The sequence below is a fragment of the Hyperolius riggenbachi genome, chromosome 9, assembly GCF_040937935.1.
Source record: "Hyperolius riggenbachi isolate aHypRig1 chromosome 9, aHypRig1.pri, whole genome shotgun sequence".
NCBI lineage: Eukaryota > Metazoa > Chordata > Amphibia > Anura > Hyperoliidae > Hyperolius > Hyperolius riggenbachi.
In genome coordinates, this window is record NC_090654.1 from 256,865,650 (window position 1) to 256,879,713 (window position 14,064).

General features: G+C 43.3%; 1 protein-coding gene across 1 annotated transcript in view; it reads left to right on the forward strand.

Moving 5' to 3' along the window:
• LOC137533154 (cholesterol 24-hydroxylase-like) overlaps window positions 1–13,755 on the forward strand; it is a 67,611-nt gene extending 53,856 nt beyond the window's left edge. The window contains exons 12-15 of the mRNA XM_068254369.1: window positions 250–360; window positions 3,050–3,138; window positions 6,557–6,623; window positions 10,716–13,755. Of these exons, the coding sequence (XP_068110470.1) occupies window positions 250–360; window positions 3,050–3,138; window positions 6,557–6,623; window positions 10,716–10,877 (429 nt within the window). The 3' untranslated portion in view covers window positions 10,878–13,755. The remainder of the gene's footprint in view (window positions 1–249; window positions 361–3,049; window positions 3,139–6,556; window positions 6,624–10,715) is intronic.
• Window positions 13,756–14,064: the final 309 nt, after the last annotated feature.

The window sequence follows — 14,064 nt, forward strand, 5'->3', positions numbered from 1 at the left end:
AAAGGTCCAATCGTCTCCCTAGCCACTGAGATAGTCATTAGTGTCACCAATTCTTTCATCCCCTGTGGTGATAATAAGCAAATGTCTGACGTTTCCTTTCATACTACAGTATAGTATAGATACTTTACTGTATATGTACAAGCCTTAGCAAAGCATGATATAAATATCATTAATAAAGTTGATTATTTTGTCTGACTGTAAACTCACATGAAGTGAAAACACTGATCTATTAATATTATTTCCCTATAGGTCTTAAAAGAGAGTCTTAGAATGTACCCCACAGCACCTGGTACGTCTCGTGCATTGGAAGAGGAAATCGTCATCGAGGGGCTGAAGATCCCCCCTAGTGTGACTGTGACGGTAAGATCTGAACCTTCACTACAGGCACTGACCCACACCCATGTTTTTTTAAAGTGGTTTGAAGCTTAAAATTACATTTTTGCTCTAAAACATTAAACACGGCAAAAAAAAAAAAATGAAAGAAAACATAAAAACACTGGTCATTCCAAGACATATTTACACTTTGCTGCAGCTGATTGATAAGATTGCCAGTTGCAGGACAAACTATCAGATTTTAATTAACAAATATAAAAAGTTTTCTGCTTACCCCCTGCCCTGGAAACAAGAGAAGTTTTTTTGTATTGTTTCCACAGCTTACTATAGCTAAACACAATCTGATAGTTTCAGTACAGCAACAGCACTCTTATCAATTAGCTTCTGAGTGAAGTAGAGGTATGATCATTAACCTTCCAGTAGCTTCAAAACCATTTACGGTATATCTTTTTTTTTTCTTATTAGTTGTATGCTGTGTTAATGCTTTAGACCCTAGGTTCTCAATATGTGGTAGGCGTATCCCAGGGGCGACTTCTGATGAGTCCAGGGGGTTCTTGGGTTTGATATACAGTAGTTAAAAGAAAGTAAAAGTTTGGGGAAATTATAAATACTGTATAAACAAGACCAAATTAGTATTTTAACTACTTAAAAACATTAGTAAATGCTCGGAAAATGTTTAGAAACAATTACCATATACTACTAAATATAAAATGTTTAGAAACAATTACCATATACTACTAAATATAAAAGTGTAAAAGGGTACTTGAGATAATCTTTACCATACCAAGGGGTACTTGACGAGCACAGGCTTTGAAAAGGGGTACATACCACAAAAATGTTGAGAAACACTGCTGTAACCCATAGATGAAATTTGAGCTTCATCCCACTGTAAGATTTCTTATCTTATAAACAAGAAAACTGATCTAAAAAACAATACACTCAGGGCTGGATTTAGAATAAGGCACTGTAGGCAAGTGCCTACAGGCGCCTGATGATAGAAAGGCGGCTCTATCCCCTTCCCAAGCGCCTCCCTCCCTCCTTCCCTATGCACAGTCCTGATGATGAGTTAGTAAATAAGAGATTACTTAACCTTCAACTGAAGAGATCTCCCTTCAGTCAGGGGCACCTCTAGTTACCTAATACCTGACACCTCTAGCTACTTAATACTGAGGTTCCTTTAGGTACTTAATATATGGGGGCAACTCTAGCTACTCATTATTGAGGGTATGTCTGCCTACCTAATACTAAGGGGCACCTGTAGCCACCTAATACGGGCAAGGGAAGTAAGTGAGACGTGACAGCTGGGCCAGCCAGCACACTTGCAGTGCGGTTCAGTGGGGGTTTGTAAGTTCATGAAGGGCAAAGTCTAGGATGCCAGGACATCTGTGCCTATAGGCTCCTCTGAGGTAAATTCAGGCCTGAATACACTAAGGGCCCGATCCAATTCACATTTTTACCAATAAGCAGAAAAGGATTAAGATGAAATGGGGCCCTAGGAAAGATAGCGGTTCAGTTTTTGCCCACCTCTGATGATCACCTGGCTCTGCTCCTAAATTTTCTCCTAGATTATATTTTCACATATTATCACTAAAATGCCCTTTAAGCTCCAGCATGCAAAAAAATACCAAGAATAATTTTGACTACTTTTTCACCTACTTTTTGGTACTTTTTCAACTGAAGAGTGCTGAAAAGTTGTATACAGATACCTTTAATTCTAATATGTATGGCCCTTATTCAATTCACTTTTTCTCCTAAGGTTTCTCACACTTTAATTTTGATGGTACTTTTTCATTTACTTTTTGGTACTTTCTCAAGTGCAGAGTGCTAAAAAGTCATTTTAATTATTTTAAACAGAAGATGAAAAATGATCTCCTAGGAGAAAACTTAGGGGGAAAAGATCATTGGATTGGGCCCTGTGGCCCTTATTCAATTCACTTTTTTTTCTCCTAGGAGATAATCATCTCCTGTTTAAAATAATTAAAATTACTTTTTAGCACTGTGCACTTGAGAAAGTACCAAAAAGTAAATGAAAAAGTACCATCAAAAGGTGTGAGAAAACTTAGGAGAAAAAGTGAACTGAATAAGGGCCATACATATTAGAATTAAAGGGACTCCGAGCACCTATCATGGGCATGCCTTTAAGCCAGACGACTTCCAACAAAGTCTACTATGACCCCTCTGGAGGAGCCGCTTGCAATGGCCATGCGTGTCACTTCCTCTTCCTGCTTCATTCAGTGATGCACTTCTCTAACAGAGAAGACAGGGGTAACCTGGAAGTAATAACATAGCCAAGATGGCAGCTGCGATGTTTAAATTAAAATCGAACGAAAACTATTTGGTGTAGAACGGCGATTCAGGCATCAAATGAAAGAGGAGAGCACAAGCTACAGAAAGGTATGCATCTACTTTGCAGTACTGGTTGGAGTCTTAAAGGGATGCCCATGAGAGGAGCTCGGAGTCCCTTTAAAGTTATCTGAATACAAAAAGTAGCTATGGGCCAGAGGCACTCCATTGCTTCAGGGCTGTTTTATGCTAGAAACGATGCTGGGTTTTGTGATCCATTTCGGACTGCAGCTATGGGACAGCGGCTGGTCACCAAACTTATATTCACATTGGAAGATAAATATTGGAACATGTCTCAACTCCAGTTAAAATCAATGTCCAGTCTACATTCTCTGAGAATGAATTCACAGTTCTCTATCTGTTCTCTTTGCAGTTTAACTCTTACGTCATGCAGAGGATGGAGGAGTTCTTCCCGGACCCTCTTGTCTTCAACCCAGACCGATTCCACTCAGATGCCCCCAAGTAAGTTTTGTTTGTACTTGCCTGTTATACAGCCACATGGTGACCCCAGGGCAGAAGTAACTTGGGGGGCCCCTATCCCCAGATCAAAGTCAGAACCTGGGGCCCCCATGCCGCCAGACTATCCAGGTGGTCTGCCCCTGACTGCTCCCCATGGCCTCCACATGTTCTGTAGCTGAGCTGCCTTGTAATATCTCACCTGTCCCAGTGGCTACTCCTTCCAAATCTGATCTCTGTCTTCAGCCCTGTTTATTTGCACCTCTTGTTTCCTTTAAAGGACAACCGAGGTGACATGTGATATGATGAGATAGACGTGTTCATGTACGGTGCCAAGCACACAAATAACTAGGCTGTGTTCCTTTTTTTCTTTCTCTCTCTGAAAGAGTTAAACATCAGGTATACAAGTGACAGTTTCGGTCTGGGTCAGGACTGGGTCGGACTATTGTGTAACCAGTGGCGTAACAATAGGCCCTGCAGCGCCTCCGCCCGCGGGGCCCGCCCCCCGCTCGGGGCCGTTTTTTGGGGGCTGGAGGGGTGGCAGCATGAGGGGAAAGCCTTGCCCACAGTCGGCGGGGAGAGGGGAAGTTCCCCCCTCTCCCTCACCTTGGGGCTCTCCCCTCTGCGCCCCCCTCCAGCTAGTGAATGTGTGTGGGCAGCGGGCAGCAGCGGCGGCGGGATACATACCTTCTTCCTTGCGTTCCATCGCCGCCTTCTCGCTCTAGCGGCTGACGTCACTTCCGGAAGCGGAAGTGACGTCAGCCGATAGAGCGAGAAGGCGGCGATGGAACGCAAGGAAGAAGGTATGTATCCCGCCGCCGCTGCTGCCCGCTGCCCACACACATTCACTAGCTGGAGGGGGGCGCAGAGGGGAGAGCCCCAAGGTGAGGGAGAGGGGGGAACTTCCCCTCTCCCCGCCGACTGTGGGCAAGGCTTTCCCCTCATGCTGCCACCCCTCCAGCCCCCCAAAACCGGCCACGAGCGGGCCCCGGGGGGGGGGGGGGGGGGAGGGGGGGGATTTTCAGGTGTCTGCTGCCCACATTACGATTTACAGGTGTCTGCTGCCCACATTACGATTTTCAGGTGTCTGCTGCCCACATTACGATTTTCTGGTGACTGCTGCCCACATTACGATTTTCAGGTGTCTGCTGCCCATATTATGATTTTCTGGTGTCTGCTGCCCATATTATGATTTTCTGGTGTCTGCTGCCCACATTGCGATTTTCTGGTGTCTGCTGCCCACATTACGATTTTCAGGTGTCTGCTGCCCATATTACGATTTTCAGGTGTCTGCTGCCCACATTATGATTTTCTGGTGTCTGCTGCCCACATTGCGATTTTCTGGTGTCTGCTGCCCACATTACGATTTTCTGGTGTCTGCTGCCCACATTGCGATTTTCAGGTGTCTGCTGCCCACATTACGATTTTCTGGTCACTGCTGCCCACATTGCGATTTTCAGGTGTCTGCTGCCCACATTGCGATTTTCAGGTGTCTGCTGCCCACATTACGATTTTCAGGTGTCTGCTGCCCACATTGCGATTTTCAGGTGTCTGCTGCCCACATTATGATTTTCTGGTGTCTGCTGCCCACATTGCGATTTTCAGGTGTCTGCTGCCCACATTACGATTTTCTGGTCACTGCTGCCCACATTGCGATTTTCAGGTGTCTGCTGCCCACATTACGATTTTCAGGTGTCTGCTGCTTACATTACGATTTTCAGGTGTCTGCTGCCCACATTATGATTTTCTGGTGTCTGCTGCCCACATTGCGATTTTCTGGTGTCTGCTGCCCACATTATGATTTTCTGGTGTATGCTGCCCACATTAGGATTTTCTGGTGACTGTTGCCCACATTGCGATTTTCTGGTGACTGCTGCCCACATTGCGATTTTCTGGTGACTGCTGCCCACATAAGGATTTTCTGGTGACTGCTGCCCACATTAGGATTTTCTGGTGTGTGCTGCCCACATTATGATATTCTGGTGACTGACTGCTGCCCACATTAGGATTTTCTGGTGACTGCTGCCCACATTACGATATTCTGGTGACTGCTGCCCACATTAGGATTTTCTGGTGACTGATGCCCACATTGCGATTTTCTGGTGACTGCTGCCCACATGGCGATTTGCTGGTGACTGCTGCCCACATGGCGATTTTCTGGTGACTGCTGCCCACATTGCGATTTTCTGGTGAACTCTGCCCACATTACGATTTTCTGTCCCACATTACGATATTCTGGTGAACGCTGCCCACATTACGATTGTCTGGTGAATGCTGTCCACGTTACAATTTTCTGGTGACTGCTGCTCACGTTACGATTTTCTGGTGACTGGTGCCCACATTACGATTTTCTGGTGAACTCTGCCCACATTATGATTTTCTGGTGAACTCTGCCCACATTATGATTTTCTGGTGAACGCTGCCCACATTACGATTGTCTGGTGAATGCTGTCCACGTTACAATTTTCTGGTGACTGGTGCCCACATTACGATTTTCTGGTGAACTCTGCCCACATTATGATTTTCTAAAGGCCCACATTACGATTTTCTGGTGAACTCTGCCCACATTACGATTTTCTGGCCCACATTACGATTGTCTGGTAAAATGCTGCCCACTTTACAATTAATTTACAGTGAAACGCTGCCCCATTACGATTATTTGGCACCTATGGGGGGGGGGGGGGGCCCCATCCAAATATTCGCAGGGGGGCCCAGTGATTTCTAGTTACGCCCCTGTCTGTAACCCTCACTGATAAGTAATTACAGCCATAAGACACTTTCCTGGCAGTAAATTATACATACCTGGGGCTTCCTCTAGCACCATACGCACACACTCCCACGCCGCCGTCCACAGCTGCCCGCCACTACGAGAACCGGCTCCCATCACTGACGTCATCGGAGCCATGCTACGCAGGAGAAGTGAGCCCTCTACGTATCTCTCCAGCGGCTGCTGCAGAGATACGCAGAGAGCGCACTTCTCCTACACTAGACTGGCTCCGACTGACGGAAGAGCAGGGAGCCAGTTCTCGTATGCTGCGGGCAGCGGTGGACGGCGGCGTGGGAGCGATCCGTGCGTATGGGGCTGCAGGAAGCCCCAGGTATGTATAAAATCTTTTCTTTAGATCATCTCTGGTTCCCTTTAAGAACAACATGGCAGATTTTTTTACATACATGCCGACAGTGCTCCTCTGCCGGACGCTGCCTCCTCCCCTCCTGCGTTACTTCAGCCACCTGCCCTGCTGTCCCTGGCAATGCCAAGGAAAGATGACACCCCAGTGGAGCATGGCCTGTGTTCAGAATTGTGTCATCATCTACTATCTACTATCATCCACTTTACAGCATTATGTCCAGCTGCATAGTTGCATATGTTTTCAGATGTAAAGTTTGATGGACGAAATTAACTTTATGTTGTTTTCCTAAACAGGCCATACTTCTCCTATTTTCCGTTTTCCCTTGGCCCACGAACTTGCATCGGACAAGTCTTTTCACAGGTAGGTCATATATTAATTCGGCCTTTGGCTGTTCTTCTGAATGGGTATTTATCATATAGGAGGCCACTATGAGGACCTATCTTATATACAGTGGGATGCAAAAGTTAGGGCAACCTTGTTAATCGTCATGATTTTCCTGTATAAATCATTGGTTATTTCGATAAAAAAGGTCAGTTAAATATATCATATAGGAGACACACACAGTGATATTTGAGAAGTGAAATGAAGTTTATTGAATTTACAGAAAGTGTGCAATAATTGTTTAAACAAAATTAGACAGGCGCACAAATTTGGGCACCACAAAAAAGAAATGAAATCAATATTTAGTAGATCCTCCTTTTGCAAGAATTACAGCCTCTAAACCAGCCTTTCTCAACCTTTCTACCCTGGAGGAACCCTGCAAATAACTTTTGGGTCTTAAGGAACCCTTGCATTTATTTTTCAGGAGGCGTGGTCTTTAAAATTATGTGTGGCTGTTTATTTCACTCCCCCTATTACACTGCCACTCATTATACTGTCTCCTGAGCTGTCAATTTAGTGCTTCTTGTTACAGTACCACCTATTATAGTATGCTACATTATACTTCCCCACGATAGGGGAAAATGTCAAGGAACCCCTGCAGAGTACTCAAGGAACCCTGGGGTTCCAGGGAACCCTGGTTGAGAAAGCCTGCTCTAAACGCTTCCTGTAGGTTCCAATGAGAGTCTGGATTTTGGTTGAAGGTATTTTGGACCATTCCTCTTTACAAAACATCTCTAGTTCATTCAGGTTTGATGGTTTCCGAGCATGGACAGCTCTCTTTAACTCACACCACAGATTTTCAATTATATTCAGGTCTGGGACTGAGATGGCCATTCCAGAACATCGTACTTGTTCCTCTGCATGAATGCCTTAGTGGATTTTGAGCAGTGTTTAGGGTTGTTGTCTTGTTGAAAGCTCCAGCCACGGCGCAGCTTCAGCTTTGTCACTGATTCCTGGACATTGGTCTCCAGAATCTGCTGATACTGAGTGGAATCCATGAGTCCCTCAACTTTGACAAGATTCCCAGTCCCTGCATTGGCCACACAGCCCCACAGCATGATGGAACCACCACCATATTTTACTGTAGGTAGCAGGTGTTTTTCTTGTCATGCTGTGTTCTTTTTCCTCTATGCATAACACCCCTTGTTATGCCCAAATAACTCAATTTTAGTTTCATCACAGCACCTTATTGCAAAATGAAGGTGGCTTGTCCAAATGTGCTTTAGCATACCTCTGTTTGTGCTGTGGGTGGAGAAAAGGCTTCCTCTGCATCACTCTCGCATACAGCATCTCCTTGTGTAAAGTGCGCCGGATGGTTGAACGATGCACATTGACTCCCTCTGGAGAAAGATGATGTTCTAGGTCTTTGGTCTATGGGTTGACTCTGACTGTTCTCACCATTCGTCGCTTCTGTTTATCCGAGATTTTTCTTGGTCTGCCACTTCGAGCCTTAGCTTGAACTGATTCTGTGGTCTTCCATTTCTTCAATATGTTCCTAACTGTGGAAACACACAGCTTAAATCTGGGAGATAGCTTTATGTATCCTTTCCCTAAACCATGATGGTGAACAATCTTTGTTTTCAGGGCATTTGAGAGTTGTTTTGAGACCCCCATGTTGCTACTCTTCGGAAAAAAATAAAAGAGGAGGGAAACTTACAATTGACCCCCTTAAATACTCTTTCTCATAATTGGATTCACCTGTGTATGTAGGTCAGGGGTCACTGAGCTTACCAAGTCAATTTGAGTTCCAATAATTAGTTCTAAAGGTTTTGGAATCAATAAAATGACAAGTGTCCAAATTTATGCACCTGCCTAATTGCCTAATTTTATTTAAACAATTATTGCGCACTTTCTGTAAATCTAATAAACTTCATTTCACTTCTCAAATATCACTGTGTGTGTCTCCTATATAATATATTTAACTGACATTTTTTTATTGTAACAACCAACAATTTATACAGGAAAATCATGGCGATTTACGGCAAGGTTGTCCAAACTTTCGCATCCCACTGTAACATAACTAGGTATACATGTATGATAACTGTCGCCGGTTGGGGATCAGGAAACTATCCCTCTGGCAACAATTCAGGGAATGATGCAGACACATCCCTAGCCTTGGCTTTTTTTTTTTTTTTTTTACAGGTTACTCATTTCGGCAATACAAGGGGGGGGGGGGGGTGGCTGGGGTGTTTCTAAGGGGGATAACTGCCACTTCCTCCTCGCCCATATTCAACTTCTAATTGTCAGTCAAAGATTTCGGCTGCCTAGAGCAGTGACTCCTGGGGGCACTGGAATGAGAATTGTGCTGTGACATACAGTATGTCACATCACCATTCACAAAACGGAAACTAACAGCAGTCAAACACTCTTTCGGTTCAGGGGTACTTTAAAGGTGGTCCCCCTACCCTACCTAATCCTTATAATCACCCAGGAAAATTGCAGCGATGATGTCTCACTCTGGTTTTTATCCAGGTCCAAATTAGCTCCTAAGGTGACCTCTGGAAGAAGGCATAGTAGTTGCGCCACTCAGCCCTTCCATTTCCCTTTGATTGCAGTGAAAGCATGGGCTGTTAAAGGATACCACAACTGACATGTGGCATAATGAGATAGACATGGGTATGTACAGTGCCTAGCACACAAATAACTATGCTGTGTTCCTTTTTTTTCTTTCTCTGCCTGAAAGAGGTAAATATCAGGTATGTAAGTGGCTGACTCAGTCCTGACTCAGACAGGAAGTGACTACAGTGTGACCTTCACTGATAAGAAATTCCAACTATAAAACACTTTCCTAGAAGAAAATGGCTTCTGAGAGCAAGAAAGAGATAAAAAAGGGGGAAATTCTTATCAGTGAAGGTCACACTGTAGTCACTTCCTGTCTGAGTCAGGACTGAGTCAGCCACTTACATACCTGATATTTACCTCTTTCAGGCAGAGAAAGAAAAAAAGGAAAACAGCACAGTTATTTGTGTGCTAGGCACTGTACATACCCATGTCTATCTCATTATGCCACATGTCAGTTGTGGTATCCTTTAAGGCCACAGAACTCCTTGTTCCCATCTCTGCAGTATATCCAGCAGCAGGAGAGTGTTGTTACATAATTACATAGCTATTTGGGTTGAAAAAAGACATGCGTCCATCGAGTTCAACCAGAAAATAAAGTACAACACCAGCCCACACCCTCACATATCGCTGTTGATCCAGAGGAAGGCGAAAAACCCTTACAAGGCATGGTCCAATTAGCCCCAAAAGGGAAAAAAATCCTTCCTGACTCCAGATGGCAATCAGATAAAATCCCTGGATCAATACCACCGGGAATTACCTAGTAATTATAGCCATGGATGTCTTTCAACGCAAGGAAAGCATCCAAGCCCCCCTTAAATGCAGATATAGAGTTGCCATAACTACTTCCTGTGGCAATAAATTCCACATTTTAATCACTGTAGTAATGTGGGAGCAAAGAGCACACCTGGAGTTCTTGGAATGAAGCGGGGAATGGGGGGCGGGAGGATGTGAGTGTGCCAACTGATGCCATAGTAGGTTAGAGGTGCTTTGGCTCTATGGATTGACTATCGTGGATCACATGACACCAAGGTGGGGTATGTTGGGGTTGGAGGGTGCATTGTTAGATTAGTGGGGGTGGGGGGGATTGTTTAACTACTTGCCGACTGCTCCACGCCAATTGGCGTGAGCAGTGTAGCAGCCCCAGGACCACTCCACGCGGATTGGCGTGAACGGCTCTCTATGGGGCTAGCATAGGGGGGGGTGGAGGGAGTAGGGAAAAATAAATAAATAAATATATTATGAAAATAATAAAAACATTTTTTTTTTTAAATAAACACTGGGGGAGCGATCAGACCCCATCAACAGAGAGCTCTATTGGTGGGGAGAAAAGGGGGGGGTAATCACTTGTGTGCTGAGTTGTGCGGCCCTGCAGCTTTACAAGAAAAATAGCCTGGTCTTTAGGGGGTTTAACACTGCAGTCCTCAAGTGGTTAAAGAAAAAATTGGGGAATTTGGGGTTCAAACCAAGAGAAAAAAACTAAACTGATCATGCTTCTTCTTCACTCTACAGATGGAGGCCAAGGTGGTGATGGCCAAACTCCTGCAGAGATTTGAGTTGGAGCTGGTGGAAGGACAGAGCTTTGACATTCATGACATGGGAACTCTGCGACCCATGGGTGGGGCGATGTGTAGACTGAGGCCTCGGGCAGATTCTGGAACTGCAAAAATATAGAAACTGATTTGCTAAAGCCAGAGACCTTGGCAGTGAGCAGCAATCCAGCAAAACTGGTCATCACTCAAGTCTGAAAAATAATGTGGGCTCAATTCACTAAGACCTGTTCGGTAAAATGTCATGTGAGGTAAATCACCTCATGCGGCAAAAATATATATTTTTGAGAGTTCGCTAAGATTTTTAAACATGCGATAATAGTAAATTATATCAAACAACTTCATGTCAATTAACAAAGATTTTACCTCATGCGGTATTTCATCCAGTATTTGATGGATTTTTGCAATGCATGGAAAATGGAAGCGATATCTGATACAGAAAGCATTGTTTATTATACTGACTAGTAAAGAGCAAGTCCAAGCTGCATAAATTTAACATAAAATTTGTATCAGCTCAAAACTATTAGTATCGTATTTACCATTTTAATAACTACACAATATTATTGAGGATTTGTGTTTTACAACACATGTGAAAGTAGGAAAAACAATATTTTCACTAACTTTCTTACTTTCCTGAATAGTTTCCTTAAAGGACCACTGTCGCGAATACTGCAACATTTTTAATACATGTAAAAACATACAAACATACATACACATAAGAAGTGCATTTCTTCCGAAGTAAAATGAGCTATAAATTACTTTTCTTCTAAGTAAAAGTCTGACAGAACCGACAAGTTTTGGACTAGCCCATCTCCTCATGGGTGAGTCTCAGGGTTTTATTTTATTTTCAAAAGCACTTATTGAAAGGCAGTTGCACAACCAGCATCTTTGTACAAATGATTTTCAGGGAATGTCTTTATAAAGACTAAAGGCCATGCTGAGAATCCCCCATGAAGAGATGGACTAGTCAAAACCTGTCAGTTTTGTCAGATTACTACTAACTACTGTAAGTGACAGCAACATAGGAGAAAAGTAATTTATTGCTCTTTTTATTCTGGAAGAAATGAATTTCTTACTTGTATGTGTTTGCCTGTATTTTACATTTTAAAACTTTTTCATGTTAGTGGTCCTTTAACATCCCTCTTTTCTCTACGCTCTCTTTCCCTTTTTTTTTCTTAAAGTGAACCGAGCATGATTTTTAGCACCCAGGGCATATCAATAGCACATAAAAAATGCATGCCAATAATGTGGCTTATTCATAAAAAACCCTTCTATTTTACTTCTTCTTTTTACATTTAAAGTTTAGCAGAGGGTTTTATTACCCTACTTCTGCAGATGGCAAGGGCTGCCCAACCGCAGAAATTTCAGGCAGATAAGGACTGATGTAGTTATTTTATTACACACTTTAGCAGAGATCAAACAAAAGCTTTTAGCAGTAGGGGGATAGGACACTGTGCCTCAAAGGGTTTAGCAAAGTCACACATGCTATCTTCACATTTTACTTCTGGATAAATAAGGGCAGTTAGAAGGAGACCCCCCAAACATGGCAGCTCCTATAGCTATTAGAAACCAGGAGAAACTGCAGGGAAAAAATGGTGCGTGGTTCCCTATAACACCATTCTGTAGTATCACAAATGGCTGTTATCTTTCCGACAGCTCCAGGCTGGAGATAAAATAGCATATATCTCACTTGTTTTACTGCATGTGTTATGCATTGTGAATTGACATTTATGAGGTATTTACTTCACAAGTTGGTAATTTACCTCAGAAATGTGGTAATTTACCTTAAAGCGGAATATAACCCTACATTTCAACTTTGCTCTAAAACATTATTTACAGTATATTATATGCAACCAGCATTTTTTTTTACTAGACCAGCATTGGAAGGGTTACACAGAGCTTTAGGCTAATTTCACACCAGGACGTTGCGTTAGAGGGGGCGTTAAGGTCGCATAATGTCCCCCTAACGGAACGCCTGGTGGTGCTAGATCTGGACGTCAGAGTGAGCCGCGTTGTGCAGCTCACTCTGGCGTCAGTGATGCCGTGATGCGCACTCTTGTGCGCATGCGGCATCACGTGGTCCCGCCGGCCAATCGCCGCACAGAGCGGCTGCTCCAGGAAGTAAACACTGCACGTCATAACGTGCAGTGCATATTAATTAGCCATGTGCCTGGCCGCTCTCCGCTCCTCACCAACATTTCTGAGCATGTGCAAGCAGTCTAACGCGGCTCAGCCGTGTCCAAAGTACTGCATGCAGTACGTTGTCTTGTGACGCAGCGTTACAATGTAACGCAACGTCCGCACTGTGAACAGCCCCATTGATTTTTCATTACTGTGCGGTGGGCTGCGTTACAGGCTGCTCTAACGTGCGCCTGTAACGTCCCACTGTGAAACCAGCCTTAAAGTTCCTGGAGATTTCTGCAGACGCATCCGAAGCTGACATAGATACATTTTGTTTACATAAAGTGTTGAATGTGACTCACTCTCTCTGACTGAGAAGGAGCTGGAGGACAGCCAAAGAGTGTGTAACATTTATCAATAGATACATTCAACTAAATAGAATGTAACAATCTGAACTTCTGCATATCTCTCCACGGAACTTTAAACCTCTGTGTTTAACCTTCCAATGCTGGTCTAGTAAAAAAAATGTTTTTTGCATATAATATTCTGTAAATAATGTTTTAGAGCAAAGTTGAAATGCAGGGCTATATTCCACTATAGTAATTTTAGTTTTCTATACAGTAACAGACTTTGTGAATTGACATTTGACAAAATGTTTGATAAAATCAGCTGTTTTCTGCTTCACAGCATGCGGTAATGCTTTGTGACTTGAGCCCATTGTCATAACCTCTAAGGACATAAACAATCATACAGTATTCCAAAACTTTATTTATGCTGTAACAAAGTGATTTTTACAAATGTTGTTTACAGCAGGATTTAATCATTAACTTTTATGTGTATAACTCTGCTATTCTTATTAAAGTATTGGTGTTTTTTCTACATCATTTGTTCTTAGTGAAATATATTTGAGAAATTAGTCAATAAGTTATTTTTTGCAGTGCATACCTGGGAATTTGAAGCCTGTGGGTGTTAATCAACTAAATTGAAAGAGATGTTTCGTGGAACCACAATTCCCTTCATTAGGAAAAAATAAAATGGAAATAATAGAAAAGTACCAATATTTGTTTGGTGCTGATATCTCCCAAAATGCTTTATAGCAAGGGTCCCCAAGCGTTTTGGGTCGAGGGCCGGGTCAACATACTTCAGACTGCTGGGGGGCCGGAGTGTACATAGAAGTTTTTGCGGGCCAG